At 44.6% G+C, this 14,804-nt stretch overlaps 1 protein-coding gene across 3 annotated transcripts in view; it reads left to right on the top strand.

The window, feature by feature from the left end:
• Positions 1 to 14,804, top strand: part of RRN3 (RRN3 homolog, RNA polymerase I transcription factor) — a 1,004,740-nt gene that overhangs the window by 305,895 nt on the left and 684,041 nt on the right. For all 3 annotated transcript variants that reach the window (XM_069645599.1, XM_069645600.1, XM_069645598.1), the window contains exon 8: positions 4,835 to 4,904. In XM_069645599.1, the coding sequence (XP_069501700.1) occupies positions 4,835 to 4,904 (70 nt within the window). The remainder of the gene's footprint in view (positions 1 to 4,834; positions 4,905 to 14,804) is intronic.

The raw sequence follows: 14,804 nt of genomic DNA on the forward strand, positions 1-14,804 counted from the left end.
AAATTAAGGCCGTTAACCGGACACACTGGGAAAACAGTCAAATGCACGGGGTCGGTCGGAGATTTCGACAGTCACGTCGAAACCCAGACAAAAGATGGAAGCCGAAATGTCGAATTCAATTGGAGAAAAACAGACTCTGAAAAATGTTGCGTCGAAAAAAACTTAAAAAACAAACACACAACACAGACTAGTGAAAAGAATCACAAACATCTGTAGATGGGAAGGGTACTTTTTCTTCTGCCATGCAGATGAACGGTACAACAAGACTATCAGAAATAAAAGAGTAGCCAGATACACAAACAGGGTACTCCATGGGGAATAAATCATCCAGTCTTTTAGGAGATCATTGAAGAGGAGGATGGCAACATAGAAATTTATCCCGATGGTTACACCCTGCCATCCCCAGAAATGACAGAACCTCCTACCACATCCTCTCCTATGAAGGACCAAGTCTCCTAAGCTGATTTACTACAGAGAGCAAGATTTAACATACAAATAGCGGAACCACAAGAAGAGACTGATTTAATTGACGGCATCCTCAAGGAATGGAAGTCCGCCTCAGAGGCTATCCCTTTAATATTTTAAAGAGACATGCTTGGCTAAGGGTTCAAATGATACAGGCCAACCTACTGGACAAACCAGTGGAGAATGAATGCCTGTTTGGTACAGCCATTGGCAAAGCTTTAGAAAAGGCTAGAAAAGAACATGACACATTAAAAAGCCTGAACCAGATTTCAGGAAGATCCTTCCCACAGTGGCGAAATGTTGGGGGCAGGTGGCCCTTTCGGACGCAGTCCTACAATACACAAAGCCAACATCACTCACACAAGGGTTGCTCCACTTTCCAGAGCAGTAACACTCTGAACAGATGGTTATTCACCCATGCATTATTCCCGCAGAGATCGAGCCCATGGCAGAGGGCATGCCTCTAGGGACGCAGCCTCCACCAATAAATGACTGCCCAGTAACAGTCCCCTCACATGCAACTCCAGTAGGAGGTCACATATCAGCTTACACCCACACATGTGAGGGGGATAACATCAGACAAGAGGGTATTAAGTACATTAAAGAAAGGGTAATGCATTGAGCTATTAAAAAAACCATGCGATCATCAACCCAAAAAGAGAAGCTTTCTCCCTGTAACACCTTATACTAGAGGAAATAAAATAAATACATCAAAGGGAGTGATAGAAGAAGTACCAGAAAAGCAGGTAAACACAGGAATATACTGAGTTTATTTTCTGGTTCTAAAAAAAGGACAAAACTATGAGACCAGTGCTACATTTAGGACCTGTAAACAAATATCTCAAACCTCAAAGATTCAGGATGACAAAACTACAAGAAGTTATACCCCTACAAAAAGAGGGCCATTTATGGCAACACTGAATTTGAAAGATGCATGTGTTTATATTTCAGTGTTCCAAATACACAGAAAATACCTCAGATTAAAAATACTAAACAACCACTACCAATTCAAGGTACTTCCTTTTGGAATTGCGTCAGCACTTTGTCTACTCACCAAGGTACTCGCAGTGGTCGCGGCACCCCTACGCCACGTGGCCATACCAGTATACCCCTATCTAGATGATTGGCTCATAACATTAAGGAATACACAAGAGTGCCTAGAGCATACACAGCAGCCGTGCAATTGTTTTCAAAGCCTAGGCTTACCAATAAACGAGTAAGTTGCATCTCACCCCAAGCAAAAAGGTTTTCCTGGGGGCAGTTCTAAACACACAAACATAGCATACCCATCACCGGAAAGAGTATAGGCTTTACCAACCCTCGTCCCCCAGTCAAGTCAGATGCTATCAGTCAGGAGATTAATAGGTATGATGGCTCCCTGCATATTCATTATACCCCACATTGCCTATACCTTTCTGCCCACGGGAAATGGACAGCAAAACAAAAAAAACATACCACATAAACTGTCTGGAACTTCTAGCAATAAGCATGGCACTGCTTTCCTTCCATAATGTTCTAGAAGGAAAGAACACCCTCATACAAACAGACGACACAACTGCAATGTTTTATATCAACAAACAGGGTGGAACTCATTCAATACAGCTATCCACCCTGTGTCGGCGTCAGGCCTTACCTTTTTAGGACTCTGGGCCTCATTACAACCCTGGCGTTAAGGGGTTAACGGCGCCGTAAAAGGCTGCGGCGCTGTTAAACCCTTAACGCCAGATTCACACTTTAACGCCTGCTTTTTGCAGGCGTTAAAGTCCAAGGCGCTAAGCGACCTTGGTGCTAATTACGGCACCGTAATTTACGGTGCCGTAATTAGCGCCTTCCCCATCGAGCCCTATGGGGCAAAAATGGGAATGGGGAAGGGGCAATGGTGAATGGGGATTTACCGCCCCGCTAACCTTGGAATGAGGCGGTAAATCCGCCATCCACCATGGCGGAATCTGGCATGGACCATGGTGCTAATAGCACCATGGTCCTACGCCAGGGTTGTAATGAGGGCCTCTGTCTACTGGTGTGCGCGAGTTAAGGTCTGTCCCTTCCAGAAGCCACTCTGACTAAAGTGAATGAATACACCCAGACAGCGTGATCTCCAGAAAAGTATTCTGGAGGAAAAAGCAGGTCCAGTAGAAAAAAACCCCAGCAAGGAAGACCTCTGATCAAGAAGGTTGTGGACCGCAAGTCCCAATCCAGTAGGATCCCACCAGGCGAATACGGGCAACAAGGCTCCAGGAGGAGTCGAAAAGGAACCAATACTGAACGAAGACCAGGTGGAAGGACGCCGAAACAGAGAGCACAATAGAAGGAGATGGACAAGGACTAAGATGGTAGGAGGAAGGGGAGAAACAAGGAACAAGAACTTGCAGGCAACGGGAAACATTGTCCACTCAGAAGCAGAGAGTTAAGATGCGATAGACTGTTACCGAAGCAACCCTACTTTCCTGGCTGAATGAATGCGTGTGTACCTCTGACGCCGGATGTTACAAAGCGCTCCCGCCATCTTGGATTGGGCTGCTGGTGGAGTATGCAGTCCACCATCTTGGAATGGGCTGACATCTTCCAATGAGAATACAGCCTCCAGGAATCTGGAGTCCCGTTCCTGACACCCTGGTACAAAACATTTGACACTGCTGCATACAAATGGGACATAGCCATGCAATCACAGCACGTCCCAGGGATTCACAACAGTCTAGCAGACTCACTCAGCAGAGTTGTAATACCAGATCATGGGTGGGAATTCAACACTAATACACAAACAAAACTTTACGACTTGGGATTAATCAACAGTAGACTTATTTGCAAGAAAAAACTACACATCCAGGTTCCTTCAGCTGGGTTCCCTGGGCAATGAACTATGGATGAGTTGGTCAGGGATATTTGCATATCCCCCCAACCACAGACACCACTCATTCGCAAGTAATTCACAAAATGCACCGAGAGCTTAACAATGATACTCATTGCACCAATATGGGCAAGACGGCCATGGTTCTCAGTCCTAATGCATGTGTCGCTATATACCCACCTATCAAGCTTCACCCAGTACAAGACCTACTAACACAAAACAACAAACAGGTGACACACCTGACGCCTCAGATGACCCACTTAGCAGCTCCTGAGGTCATAGAATTTGGTTATCTAGAACTCCCCACAAGGTGTATATCATTAGAGAAGCAAGGAAGCCTAACTCAAGACATTGCTTCTTCAACAAAGAAAAGGTTTGTATTCTGGTGCAAAAGAAGCAAAACCAACAGATTGCTCAGCTTCAGATGTGGTACTATAGCTCATGTTATTACTAGATTCCGCCACATTTATAATTCACTTAAGGTCACTTGGCAGCCTTAGCAGCATACACCACATCACAGCACAAAACATCATGACTGAGAGTACCGGTAGTTAAAGCCTTTGTGGAAGGCGACAAATGCATACACCCACCAGTGTGTCACATCACTCCCGGATGGGATCTGAAAACAGTTTTCTCTCGGCTCATGGGACAACCTTTTGAGCCCCTGCACAAAGCTCCACTTAAAGAAATAACATAAAAGGTAGCTTCCTAGATTTTCTGCAAAATCTAAATTCCACGTGAACCAGTCATTTGAATTGTCAGTATTCTTTTAAAACACACAAAGCAAAGGGAAAGGGTACTAGATATGCTGGATCAACGCAAGGCAGTAATAAGGGGAGGCAGTCCCCAAGGTAAACATTGTTACGTGGATTGTTAAATGTATACAGATGCTATTCCATAGCTAACACATCATTACCATGTATACCAAATGCTCATTCCACAAGAAGTACGGGAGTAACCCTTCCTTTTCAGTACATACCTTCACAAGACACTATTGTGTAGACACACAATCAAAATCAGACCCGCACATGGGTCAAGCAATATTAAAACACTTATTCTCTACTAGCTCTTCAGCTCTCCTGCCTCCTTCACTAAATACTGCCTTCTAATCTATGCAAAGAATGAGTCTAAGCAGATTCACAATCTCCAGAAGACAAATATTGATTACCAGTAATCGTCTTTCTGTAGCTTGTATCTGCTTAGAATCGCATGCACCCACCCCATGTGGGAACAGAAGGTTAAATATAGACCTATACGAGGAAGACAACATTGTTCACATGTAAACAAATAATCTAAGGATGTTGACACGAAAAGAATCATGGGTACCCGTATCCTCCGAGTAGGGAATGTGTTAGAGGTCTGCCTCTGTCGACGCCCCTTTTTTGGTAAAAAAAAACAACAGTATGTAATACTCTGCACCAACCGCTAAATGGCGGCCTATTTAAAGCATGTGATTCTAAGCCGAGACAAACTACAGAAAGGTGATTACTGTTAAGTAATATTTGTCATTTTTTCTTACAGAACCCCAAGATTTCTAGTACCGATACTAGTTGAAAAGTTTCCATTCTTTAATAAGTCTTCAAGAACTTTGGTAAGTGCTGAGTCAATTCCCTTGTGTCTGTATGTTTCAGTGTTGCTATTTGGTTTCTAACTGCAATGAAAGATCCATTTAGGTCACATTCTTCATGCACAAGGTGAATAGTCAGCATACAGTAAAGAGGAGGGGAATATTGGAGTGCCGTGTTTATTCCTCCTTAGAATTCCGTATGTAGGATTTGTGGTGTTTCTATTTTTGCAGATTCTGCTTCAAATACAATGTGAGGATAGGAAAAAGGCATTATTAGTGTTGAGATGGATTTATAAAATCAACCCTAGTGGAGATTTTAGGAGGCCACCCTAGTTATGGTGAACAGGGAGACTGAGACTTTAGCCAAAACCCATCCAAGGTAGAGTGGAGAGCAGGCACATTTTAGTCTCTGGTCAGTGTGAGAGCGGTCTAAGGCATAGAATAACACACAGTAATTCAGCTTAAACAGTCAATGTATAAAAATACAACTATTTATTAGGCCTTTAAAAAATACACTAAGAAATGGAACTGGCAGGTAGTGCTGTCCCTCAAAAGAATTTATCACACATGTATACTTTCACTAGTAAGTTCACTTACAATGCAGCCATCAATAATTAACCAGCTAAGTAATCAGATGCAGATAAAATAAATAGAACCAATACAGTCCCAATTCCCTTTTACTTAAGAAGTCCAGACCTACGATTTATGGGGCCTACTGTCTCTTAGGAGAGTTTTCCTAAAGTCCCATTTGGAGGTAAGACTTAAGGAAGCTATCCTGATGGTTTGTAGATCCCCAACTCTTAGTATCAGTCTGTACTATTCAGGACCCTTGGTAGAGTGGCAGAGCAGTCAGGCTTATCTTAAGAGGAAGATGTGAACTTTAGGCAAGTACACTGAACCTAGTTAGTAATGCACATCAAAGAAACACTTTCACATACATTTATATTAAAATATAGATGTATATTTACACAAGAATCGCTGTTAAATACTTTGCACAATAGACCAACACACACAGGTATACTTTTCGATACTTTCAAAAGATCACTTAGTTGATAGTTGCTGAACGCTTTCACTTGTCACTTGAGTTTGACAGGTCTACCGTATTATCGATAATAACGCGCACCCAAGAGTAATCCGGTAATTGCATTAAGTCAGCATACACATATAAGATAGTGATTTTTGAGAAGGGAAACAGTTGGTTAGTGTTATCCTAGCAGAGTATCAGGTTCTAGAGGCAGTTTCTATGCATATCAAGTCTTTTCAAGTCCAAAACACAACCCTAGCTAAAAGGTAGTTCAGAGAGGCTTAAAGCCTTGAAAAGCAGCAGAAGTCAAAGTTCCTGTGGATACTTTATAGTCTCTAGGAAAGAAGACATTCATCCACTCCCAGAAGGGTGAGAGGCTGGAGCCCCTCACGACCACTTGTTCCAGCAGAACTCCCCATGATGCCTGACCATCATACAAGCGCCATCCAGTGAAATAATATATCTGGTGAGGTTAATCCATGGCTATCTAGCCCCTTTGTTGCCAGCTGTACCTGCATTATGAGCCCCACTGCCTCCCAGAGCTTCGTCTGTGCATTTGCACACCTCTGCATCGGAGATCCACCATTTTGTCATAATATGCGGCCTGACCCCAAAATGGCGGTCGCAACGCGGCACAAAAACGAGGCTGTTGAGTTGCTAAGCAACTAGCTTCATTTATCCACCAATCCCCTACACTGGTAGGCGGAAGCTGGCACTCGGAAGAAGGCCCGAGGAAAAAAGGCCCTGTTCCCCCCCCCTGTTCGCCCGGGACGCTGCAGCTAGGCGACCTGACTATGCCAGCCCAAGATCTCGCATAAACTATCCTCCATCATCACCTGGGTGCCACAGACTGCGGCTGCCCCTCTCACATGTGTCTCCGCTCCATACACGCACACCTCTGCACGCCGGTAAGATGCCTTCTCTATTGCCTCACTGCCTAACAGGACTAATTCCAGCAGACCTACTTGACTAACTGCCTACTGCTCACAAGCGCCAGCCACATTTTGTTATGCGCATGTTCGCATCAAGCTCATTACTTTGCACATACCTATGAACTGCCCCAAATGTTAATATGTACATATTTCCATCCATCACTGACTGACTAGATAGCCAGCACGACCAGTGGGTATTCACAATAGATAAGCCTATTGCACTATTCTACAACTGCTAAATTGACCAAGAGCCCCTGTATATGTGTCTTTACAACCTGTGTGATGCCCATATGTAAAACTTGTCAACTGTTCCTTAATCACATGATGCTCATTTGCAAAATCAGTGTGCTTCACTCACACGCTATCAATGTAGTGTTTATGTATACTAGTTGCAAACATTGTCTAACTTACAACTGTATACTAGCCTATACTTTACCAAATTGCATAGGAGGTGCTGTCATGAACCATCGGACGCGTCCTTTCTGGACTTCCTGGTCCCTGACCCATAGGGGCTTGCTCTCAGCAGTACTCCCAACACGGCCGCCGAACGCGGAACACTGTTTACCAGTTTCCGCGCCATACGCATTACGTACTATAAAGCGGACACGCCCGCACGGCCCTGCGCGTCTCAACGCTACCGCTTGCCGTGGCTAGACGTGTGCTGCCGTAGTTCGCTTGTGCTTATCATTTGATTCCTGGTTCCCGGTTCCCCTAAATTCCTCCTCCTTCAGTCCCCCTCTTTTTGTCCTCTATTGCATCCCGGATCTCCGTGCACTCGTCTTCTGTGTGCACTCTTCGCTGTTTTCCTGGATTTCCTCGGACTTCCACGGACATTTGAACGCAGCAGTCCCAGCAGTCGGAACGCTGAACGCACGCTGGAACCCGAGGACCTGCACACAGGGTTATACAAGACCCGAACTGTGCGAAACAAGACTCCATCGAAGAACTCCAACAAACAACATAGACAGGTGAGAAGGGGGAAACCTGTGACAGGCGCAGCTGCCTACACTACTTGGACCAGCCATTAGTGCTGCATAGTTTGCTAGTTCCTAGGCATGCTATCCCTAGAATAATGCTATAGCCAAATGATGCTTATGACAATCCACATCTACTACTGACCAGCTTACTACTCTTGTTTCTACTGGACTAGTCCACTAGCGAATGTATCTGGGTACCCTATAGTAACAACCGCACTCCATGTGCAGTTAACACTTTATTGCTGATTTATCTCATCCTCACTTTGTACGTTACAATATCACACTATGTACCTTACACTATCTAATTTAGTCTACCTGGGCGCCCTACTCACGCTAATGGTACTCTACATAATGTCTACACCAACCAGGATAGCAGATACATTGGACAACCATACCCTGCCTCCTAAACTACTTATGTACAAGTCCACCTTGCAACATTGTGCTTAGAAACTACAGACTTCGGGCACGATTACCTAGAATATTTGATCCACTTATCAGATACAATACTACTTCTAACCTCCAAAGTAAAGTGTTAGGAAGAATTATCTGTAAAGGCTAATTTCCCCAACCTAGTGAGTCCCCCAGTAGGGTTTCATGTGTTTTTGATGTGGGTTACACAGCACCCTCCGTGCCGTAACCCAGGGGTGTCGTAGCGACCCCCAAACATAGACTCCATACCCTGGAACTGACTACTGTCTCCCAGGGCATGTAAAGTCACCATTGGCTTTACTAGTCCCAAATTATGAACAGAAACCAGTACAAACCATCTTATTGTGGACGTACTGGTTGGGGCAATTCGATTGCCCCGGGGTCTGTTGTTCGAGGGGACACGTCTCCGTCCCCTCTGATCGAGTTTTGGCTGGTGACAGTGGATACTACTTTTTATATTCAACCGCGAATATATCTCTATGGGATTTTCCCATTGTTCAAGGCTACCAACTTTAATTATTTAATTCCTATAGCCTCGAGTATACACCGGTTTATTTATTTAATATTAATTCACCAGTTGGTATTGTTTGCCAGAACTCGATTCTAAAATGGCGTTTGTGTTCTCTTCTGTGACTCCAACCCAAGTCGAGCCCTTTGTTCCACTTTTTGGCAGGCTTCTCCACAGAAGCCTCCAAAAGTGGTGTCACTCTGTCTGGGTACCACAGGGGGAGTGGGAGGGGGTTTAGGCACCCTGGACTGAGTTGCCTTGGCAACTCAAGTCGCACTCTTGTGTGATCGGCCCAAATTGTGAGCCGGCCGACTCACCATTTAGCATGTTTGATTGACAGCTAGGCTGAATGAATGGGGGTTTGCTGCATAAAAGCAGGGCTTTGGGGACTGGAACTTCAGAAGTCGCCACAGGACCTAAGAATCCGAAGAGGGAGAAGCTGAGCCGACCTGCAACGACGACACCACCAGTGGAGCCCTGCTGAACCGTCTCACCACTTTTTCCGACGACAGAGGAGATCTCCAGTCCGGAGAGTCTTCTTCCTTTGACTGGTGGGGATAACCAGTTTTGCCTTCTTTTCACCTTCCTGGAGTATCTCGTGGCCGCCTTGCCCGTGCCAAGCACCCCGGCAACCGGAATACCACGGCTTACCACTACCGCGAAGAGAATGGTAGTACCTTTTAACCGAAGAACTCCGCCGCTGGTTTCTTCCCTGGCAGTGCAACGACCTTCATCTTTCCTCCACGGCGAGAACTCCTCTTCTTCTGGACGAAACACCGACTTGCACCCGCTGCCAGGAACAACTGCCCCCGCTGGAGCTTCCTTCACACTTAAGGTACTGTGTCCCGCCTGGCTTCCCTTGCGACAGATCGTTCGGGGTGACAGTAAAGCCTCGACTTTCTAACCTGGGCTGGCCTGGGACAACCTAGATAACGTTTCCTGACTTTAATTTCATTCTTTGTGTGCGAACTATCTACAAGACTCTTTGGGCATAACCCCACTGTGTGAACCTGGACCCCTTCTGCTTGCTCTCTCCAAGAGTGGGCCTTGCAATTGACTTCCTTGCTCTCCAGTAGAACTCTGCCTATCCTGCCTTACTGTGGTTCTTTTAAAAAGTATTGAAATTTGTGTGCTCCCATAACTCTGCCTTTTTCCCTCCCTTTTTAATAACTTATTAGAGTGCCATCTTATGTTAAGCGCTCACCTCTGTCTGAAAATAAGTGGTGTTTCTCATTAAGACTTGTCTAATAAGTAATCAGGGTTGTATATATATAATAGTGACTGTGTGCTGAATTTACTTTTCTCTTTGTGCTAGTGTAATCTACAAGTGTGTCTTTAAATAAATAACTATATACTTTTTCACCAAAGCTCTGGTCAGTGTTTGCTTGTGCTACTATTGTGAATACTCTGTATACTGCCTAACTCTTCTTGAGGGAAGTCTGACTGCTCAGCCACAGCTACCAAGTGAATCTGTGTGGTACAGACTGCTACCAAGTGGGTTTACTGCCAAATACCTGTAGTCTTAAGTCTTTTGCAGTGGTCCCTAAGGGAACTGCACAGGTTTCTGCCTAACATAAAGTGTCTCACAAACCTTCACTAAAGCTTAGCCCCATAACTAACAGTAGCAACAACAAGTCCCACACAAAAAGAACTAGGACTCTTATCCGCTCAGCTGCACCAGACAGTACTACCACACCTCCTCCAGATAAGTCCACACCTAACTTTAAAGGAGCACTAATAAATGCAAGCTCTTTAGTCGCTCATGCCGCCACAGAAATAGCCGAAGTCATCCTAACAGAAGACTATGACTTCATTGCTGTCACAGATACTTGGCTTCACGAGGCAGCAGGCCCTGCGCTAACCCTAGCCGTACCAAATGACTACACCATCCTTAGAGCTGATCGATGTGAAGCTTGAGGCGGTGGACTAGCCATCATTGCCAAAGCTAATCTTTCTATGAGAATATTACCCTCGCCTAATATGAAATCATGTGAAGTTATGTCAATCAAAATACCCACAGCCAACTCTCAAACGCTGAATATCCACCTTATATACAGACCCCCTGGCCCTATCAATACCTTCATTGAAGACCTTTCCACGATTCTATCGGAAAACTTAAAGGACACCTCTCAAACGTTATTGTTAGGAGATCTCAACATAGACTTTAACGACACTAACGACCAACACGCCACTGCAGCATCCAACATCCTGACAGAACTCGGTTTCACCCAGAGAGTGAATCAACCAACTCATAACAAAGGCAGAATTCTCGATTGGGTTGCAGATCACAATTGTAATGTCTGCATCACCTCCATCTCACCCCAAATCTGGACGGACCATTACTTGATATCTTTTACATTAGCAACTAAAAGACCCACCCTACAGCCACCTTTTTCCCCTCCCACACTTGATAGAAAAAAGAAAAATATCACAGCAGACAAACTACTCCCTTGAATCTTGCCTACCCTCAATTCTTTACCCGACAACATGGATCCTATCCTCCTAGTTGTTGACTATAACAAAGTTATGAACAAAACTCTTGATATTATCGCCCCACAAAAACTCAGAAATAGTAAACCTAAAAGCCACCTGAACAACTGGTTTGCTCCTCACTTAAAAAAAACCCAAGACTAGACAAAGGGAAATGCGAAACTGCCTGGAAACTTCATCCCGCCACAGAAAACAAATTAAAGCTAATCAATATTTCATCCCAATACAAAAAGGACACCCTCTTGGCTAAACAAGAAACTTACAACAGCAGAATTACGCAAGCAAATTCTAATATGAAGGAGCTCTTCACTATTTTAAAATAATTAGAAACTCCCATCATATCCCAAGACAACTATGTCAAAGACAAAACATGGTGCGCTGATATCCAGCATGCGCTAGCCAACAAAGCCTCTATCCTTCATAATAAAATAGCACTAAAGAAAGCATCACTAACTTCTACGATACCATCTAACAAAACGGCACCACCAAAAATCAAACATGTCATCCAATTTCACTTCTCCAAAGTATCTATTATAGAGTTGAGAAAGTTATATTGGGTCGCAAACCATCTAACTGTGTGGGTGACCAATGCCCAGCACAACTTATCAAGGATGCCTCTAGGGATCTAGCACCTTTCATTACCAAGCTTATCAATGCCTTCTTTACATCCGGCACGATACCTAGTAACCTTATGGAATCCTGGGTACTCCCACTCCTTAAGAAGCAAACGTTAGACCCCTCCATTCCAACTAACTACAGGCTCATCACCAATCTGCCATTCCCGTTGAAAATCTTCGACAAGCTTACATATATCCAAATCCAGAGCTTCCTAGAACTTAACCAACTATTAGGCTCCCGTCAATCTGGTTTCCGGCCATTACATGGCACAGAAACAGCACCTTAAAGCCCAAATAGACAAATTAAGAGACAATGGTAAACTTGCATTACTCCTCCTCCTTGACCTCTCGGCGGCTTTCGACTTAGTGGATCACAATGTCTTATGTAGCCACTTGGACTCGGCTGCCCATTTCTCCAGAGAAGCAATTGCGTGGATACAATCATTCCTCAGCGACCGAACCATTAGGGTTTTCTTGCCATCTGCAGCTGCGGACCCCATCCCCATCACTTGCGGGGTGCCCCAGGGTTCTTGTGTCTCTCCAACCCTGTATAATATTTTCACCAAGCCTCTGTTTGATGATCTGGACCATCTGGGTATCACCTACACCAATTATGCAGACGATACCCAGATCCTCCTACCACTTACTGGGGACTATAGCAAGGATTTGTCATTGGTGAATAGAATTTACAGTATCGTTCAGGCATGGATGGCCACGCATGGCCTCTGCCTGAACAATGACAAAACAGAACTTCTGATCCTGGGATCCGCATCTCTTCTCACCAGACTTGGCACGGAATACTCATCTTTTATCATTTATGGGAATTTTATTAAGGTTGCCAAGGAAGTAAAAACATTAAGTTTTTACTTAGATTCCACCCTAACATTCACTAAACAGGTAAACACTCCAGCCTCCTCCACAGCATTCACATGCAAATTAATTAGAGCCGGTAAACAATTCCTCTCATACAACAGCTGTATAATCCTAGCCAGAGCCCTCATTATATCCAAACTAGATTACTGTAACGCCCTATACATTGGAGCTAATAAATACATTATTAATAAAATACAGATACTCCAAAACAATGCCCTTAGAGCTGCACTCAGTATCTCTAGGAAAGAACATATGTCTTATACTAGAAGGAAGTACAAGTGGCTATCCACACATGAGAAAATCAGACTAAAAACAGCGTCCCTCATCCATAAATGCCTAAACAATAAAGCACCACGATATCTAATAGAAAGATTTTCAAGAAAATCATCTACTAGACCCTCGCTTTAAACAATCCACCATTGGGGGCACCAGTTTCCCAGTCAAAGCAGCTCAACTGTGGAACTCACTACCTACCACACTTAGAATGGACCAAACCTTTACTAAATTTAGGCAAAATCTGATTATATGGCTCCTAGAGAATGAGGTTAAATAAACCTGCAGAACTTGACCATACCTGTAAATAACTGTACATCTTCCTATATATAGATTGTCTGTATTCTTTACCACTGTTTACTGTATGTACATATATCGAATAACTGCTAGATTCAATGTTTTTCTGATACTTTTGTAACCAATGTGACCTGTGTACCAAGCTGTATGACTGCTTACTGCCTGCGCCCTGATACCTTCAGGTCTGGCACGCATAGTAAATATTAAACAAACAAACAAACAAGATACAAGCAGGCTTAGCCAATGTTGGAGATCCAGTTAAAGGACTCGCTAATTGACAAAAGCAGCGGCTTGAGTCAGAGGTAAGAGGGGGTTGCCCTGGAGACCTTTAGGGGCACTCCAATGCTCTGGAGCAACTTTCTGAAATAAGGTAAGCAATACCTTCTTCCTCACATTGCCTAAGGTTTGAAGAAAACATTTATGGTGGATGCTGCGCGATGTTGGAGCTCTGGACCGACCTCTGGATTCCTTGGTCTGATGACAACAGGCAGGACAATGGACAGGATCTCTCAGCAGCAGTCTCGAGGGAGGACCTCTGGCACGGCTTTCATCAACTTCTCTGGTCACTCTGCGGTTTTGGCGCCTTTCCTGCAGCACCAACAAAGGATGCAATTCCCCCGATCAATCTTCTTCAGTTTGTGCAGTCCACGCTCTGACGATGGGGTCTGGACGGGTTGGATTATGTCCCTCGAGTGTCCTTGAGGGCTGAGCAAAGACTTGGGCGAAGTCAGCCTTTCCACGATGATGCACTGGAAATGGGCAGCAGGTCGCCTAGTATTGGGGTTCTGCAGCTCTGGAAACTCATAGTTCCTAGTCTCACAGAAAATGGGTTTGGGACAGAACAGCAGTGGTCACTTCACAGTATTGCAAAGGGTTTGCAGGGGTCTCTGGACGTCTTCTTCGGTTACTTCAGCTTTCAGTGGTCGACTTGCTTTTCACTCCAGGACCCTTGCCTTTTATTCATTCACAGAACTGGCTCCTCTGCAATCTTCCGCGCAGTTTACAGAAAGGGGCGTTTGGCTGTCCAATCAGGACAGCCATACCCCCAATGCGAGCTGGTCCCATTCAGGCACTCTGGCAGACAAAGGACAGGGGGGGTGTACAAGGAAGGCCCCAAGTTAGTACTTGGGTGCCCCTATTGTGCACTCCTGAGGCTATGGACATAGCATGAGGTAGACACATCACACAATAGTAGGTAGGACACGTCCACTGCCACCAGCCAAACTAGGAGATTCTCCATGTGACTGAAAAGTCACAGGAGCAGAGAGAAGGGGGATTCTATATATCCCTTTGGCACTCCACATATCTCTGACTATAACGTTTTAGGAGAGATTCTATCCTTAAGAACTGTAGTTACTCTAGGACAAAGAAAAAGAATCTCAAAGGAGAACCCTAAGGGTCCCCACAAACACTGCCCATAAGGAGCTGTGGGCTGCAATAGTAAAATAGCAGGGGAGAAAATTAAAACCCTTGTCCTCGCCAAGCCCCACCCCCAACTAACATC

Source organism: Ambystoma mexicanum, chromosome 2p (assembly GCF_040938575.1).
Source record: "Ambystoma mexicanum isolate Mex_15411 chromosome 2p, UKY_AmexF1_1, whole genome shotgun sequence".
Lineage (NCBI taxonomy): Eukaryota > Metazoa > Chordata > Amphibia > Caudata > Ambystomatidae > Ambystoma > Ambystoma mexicanum.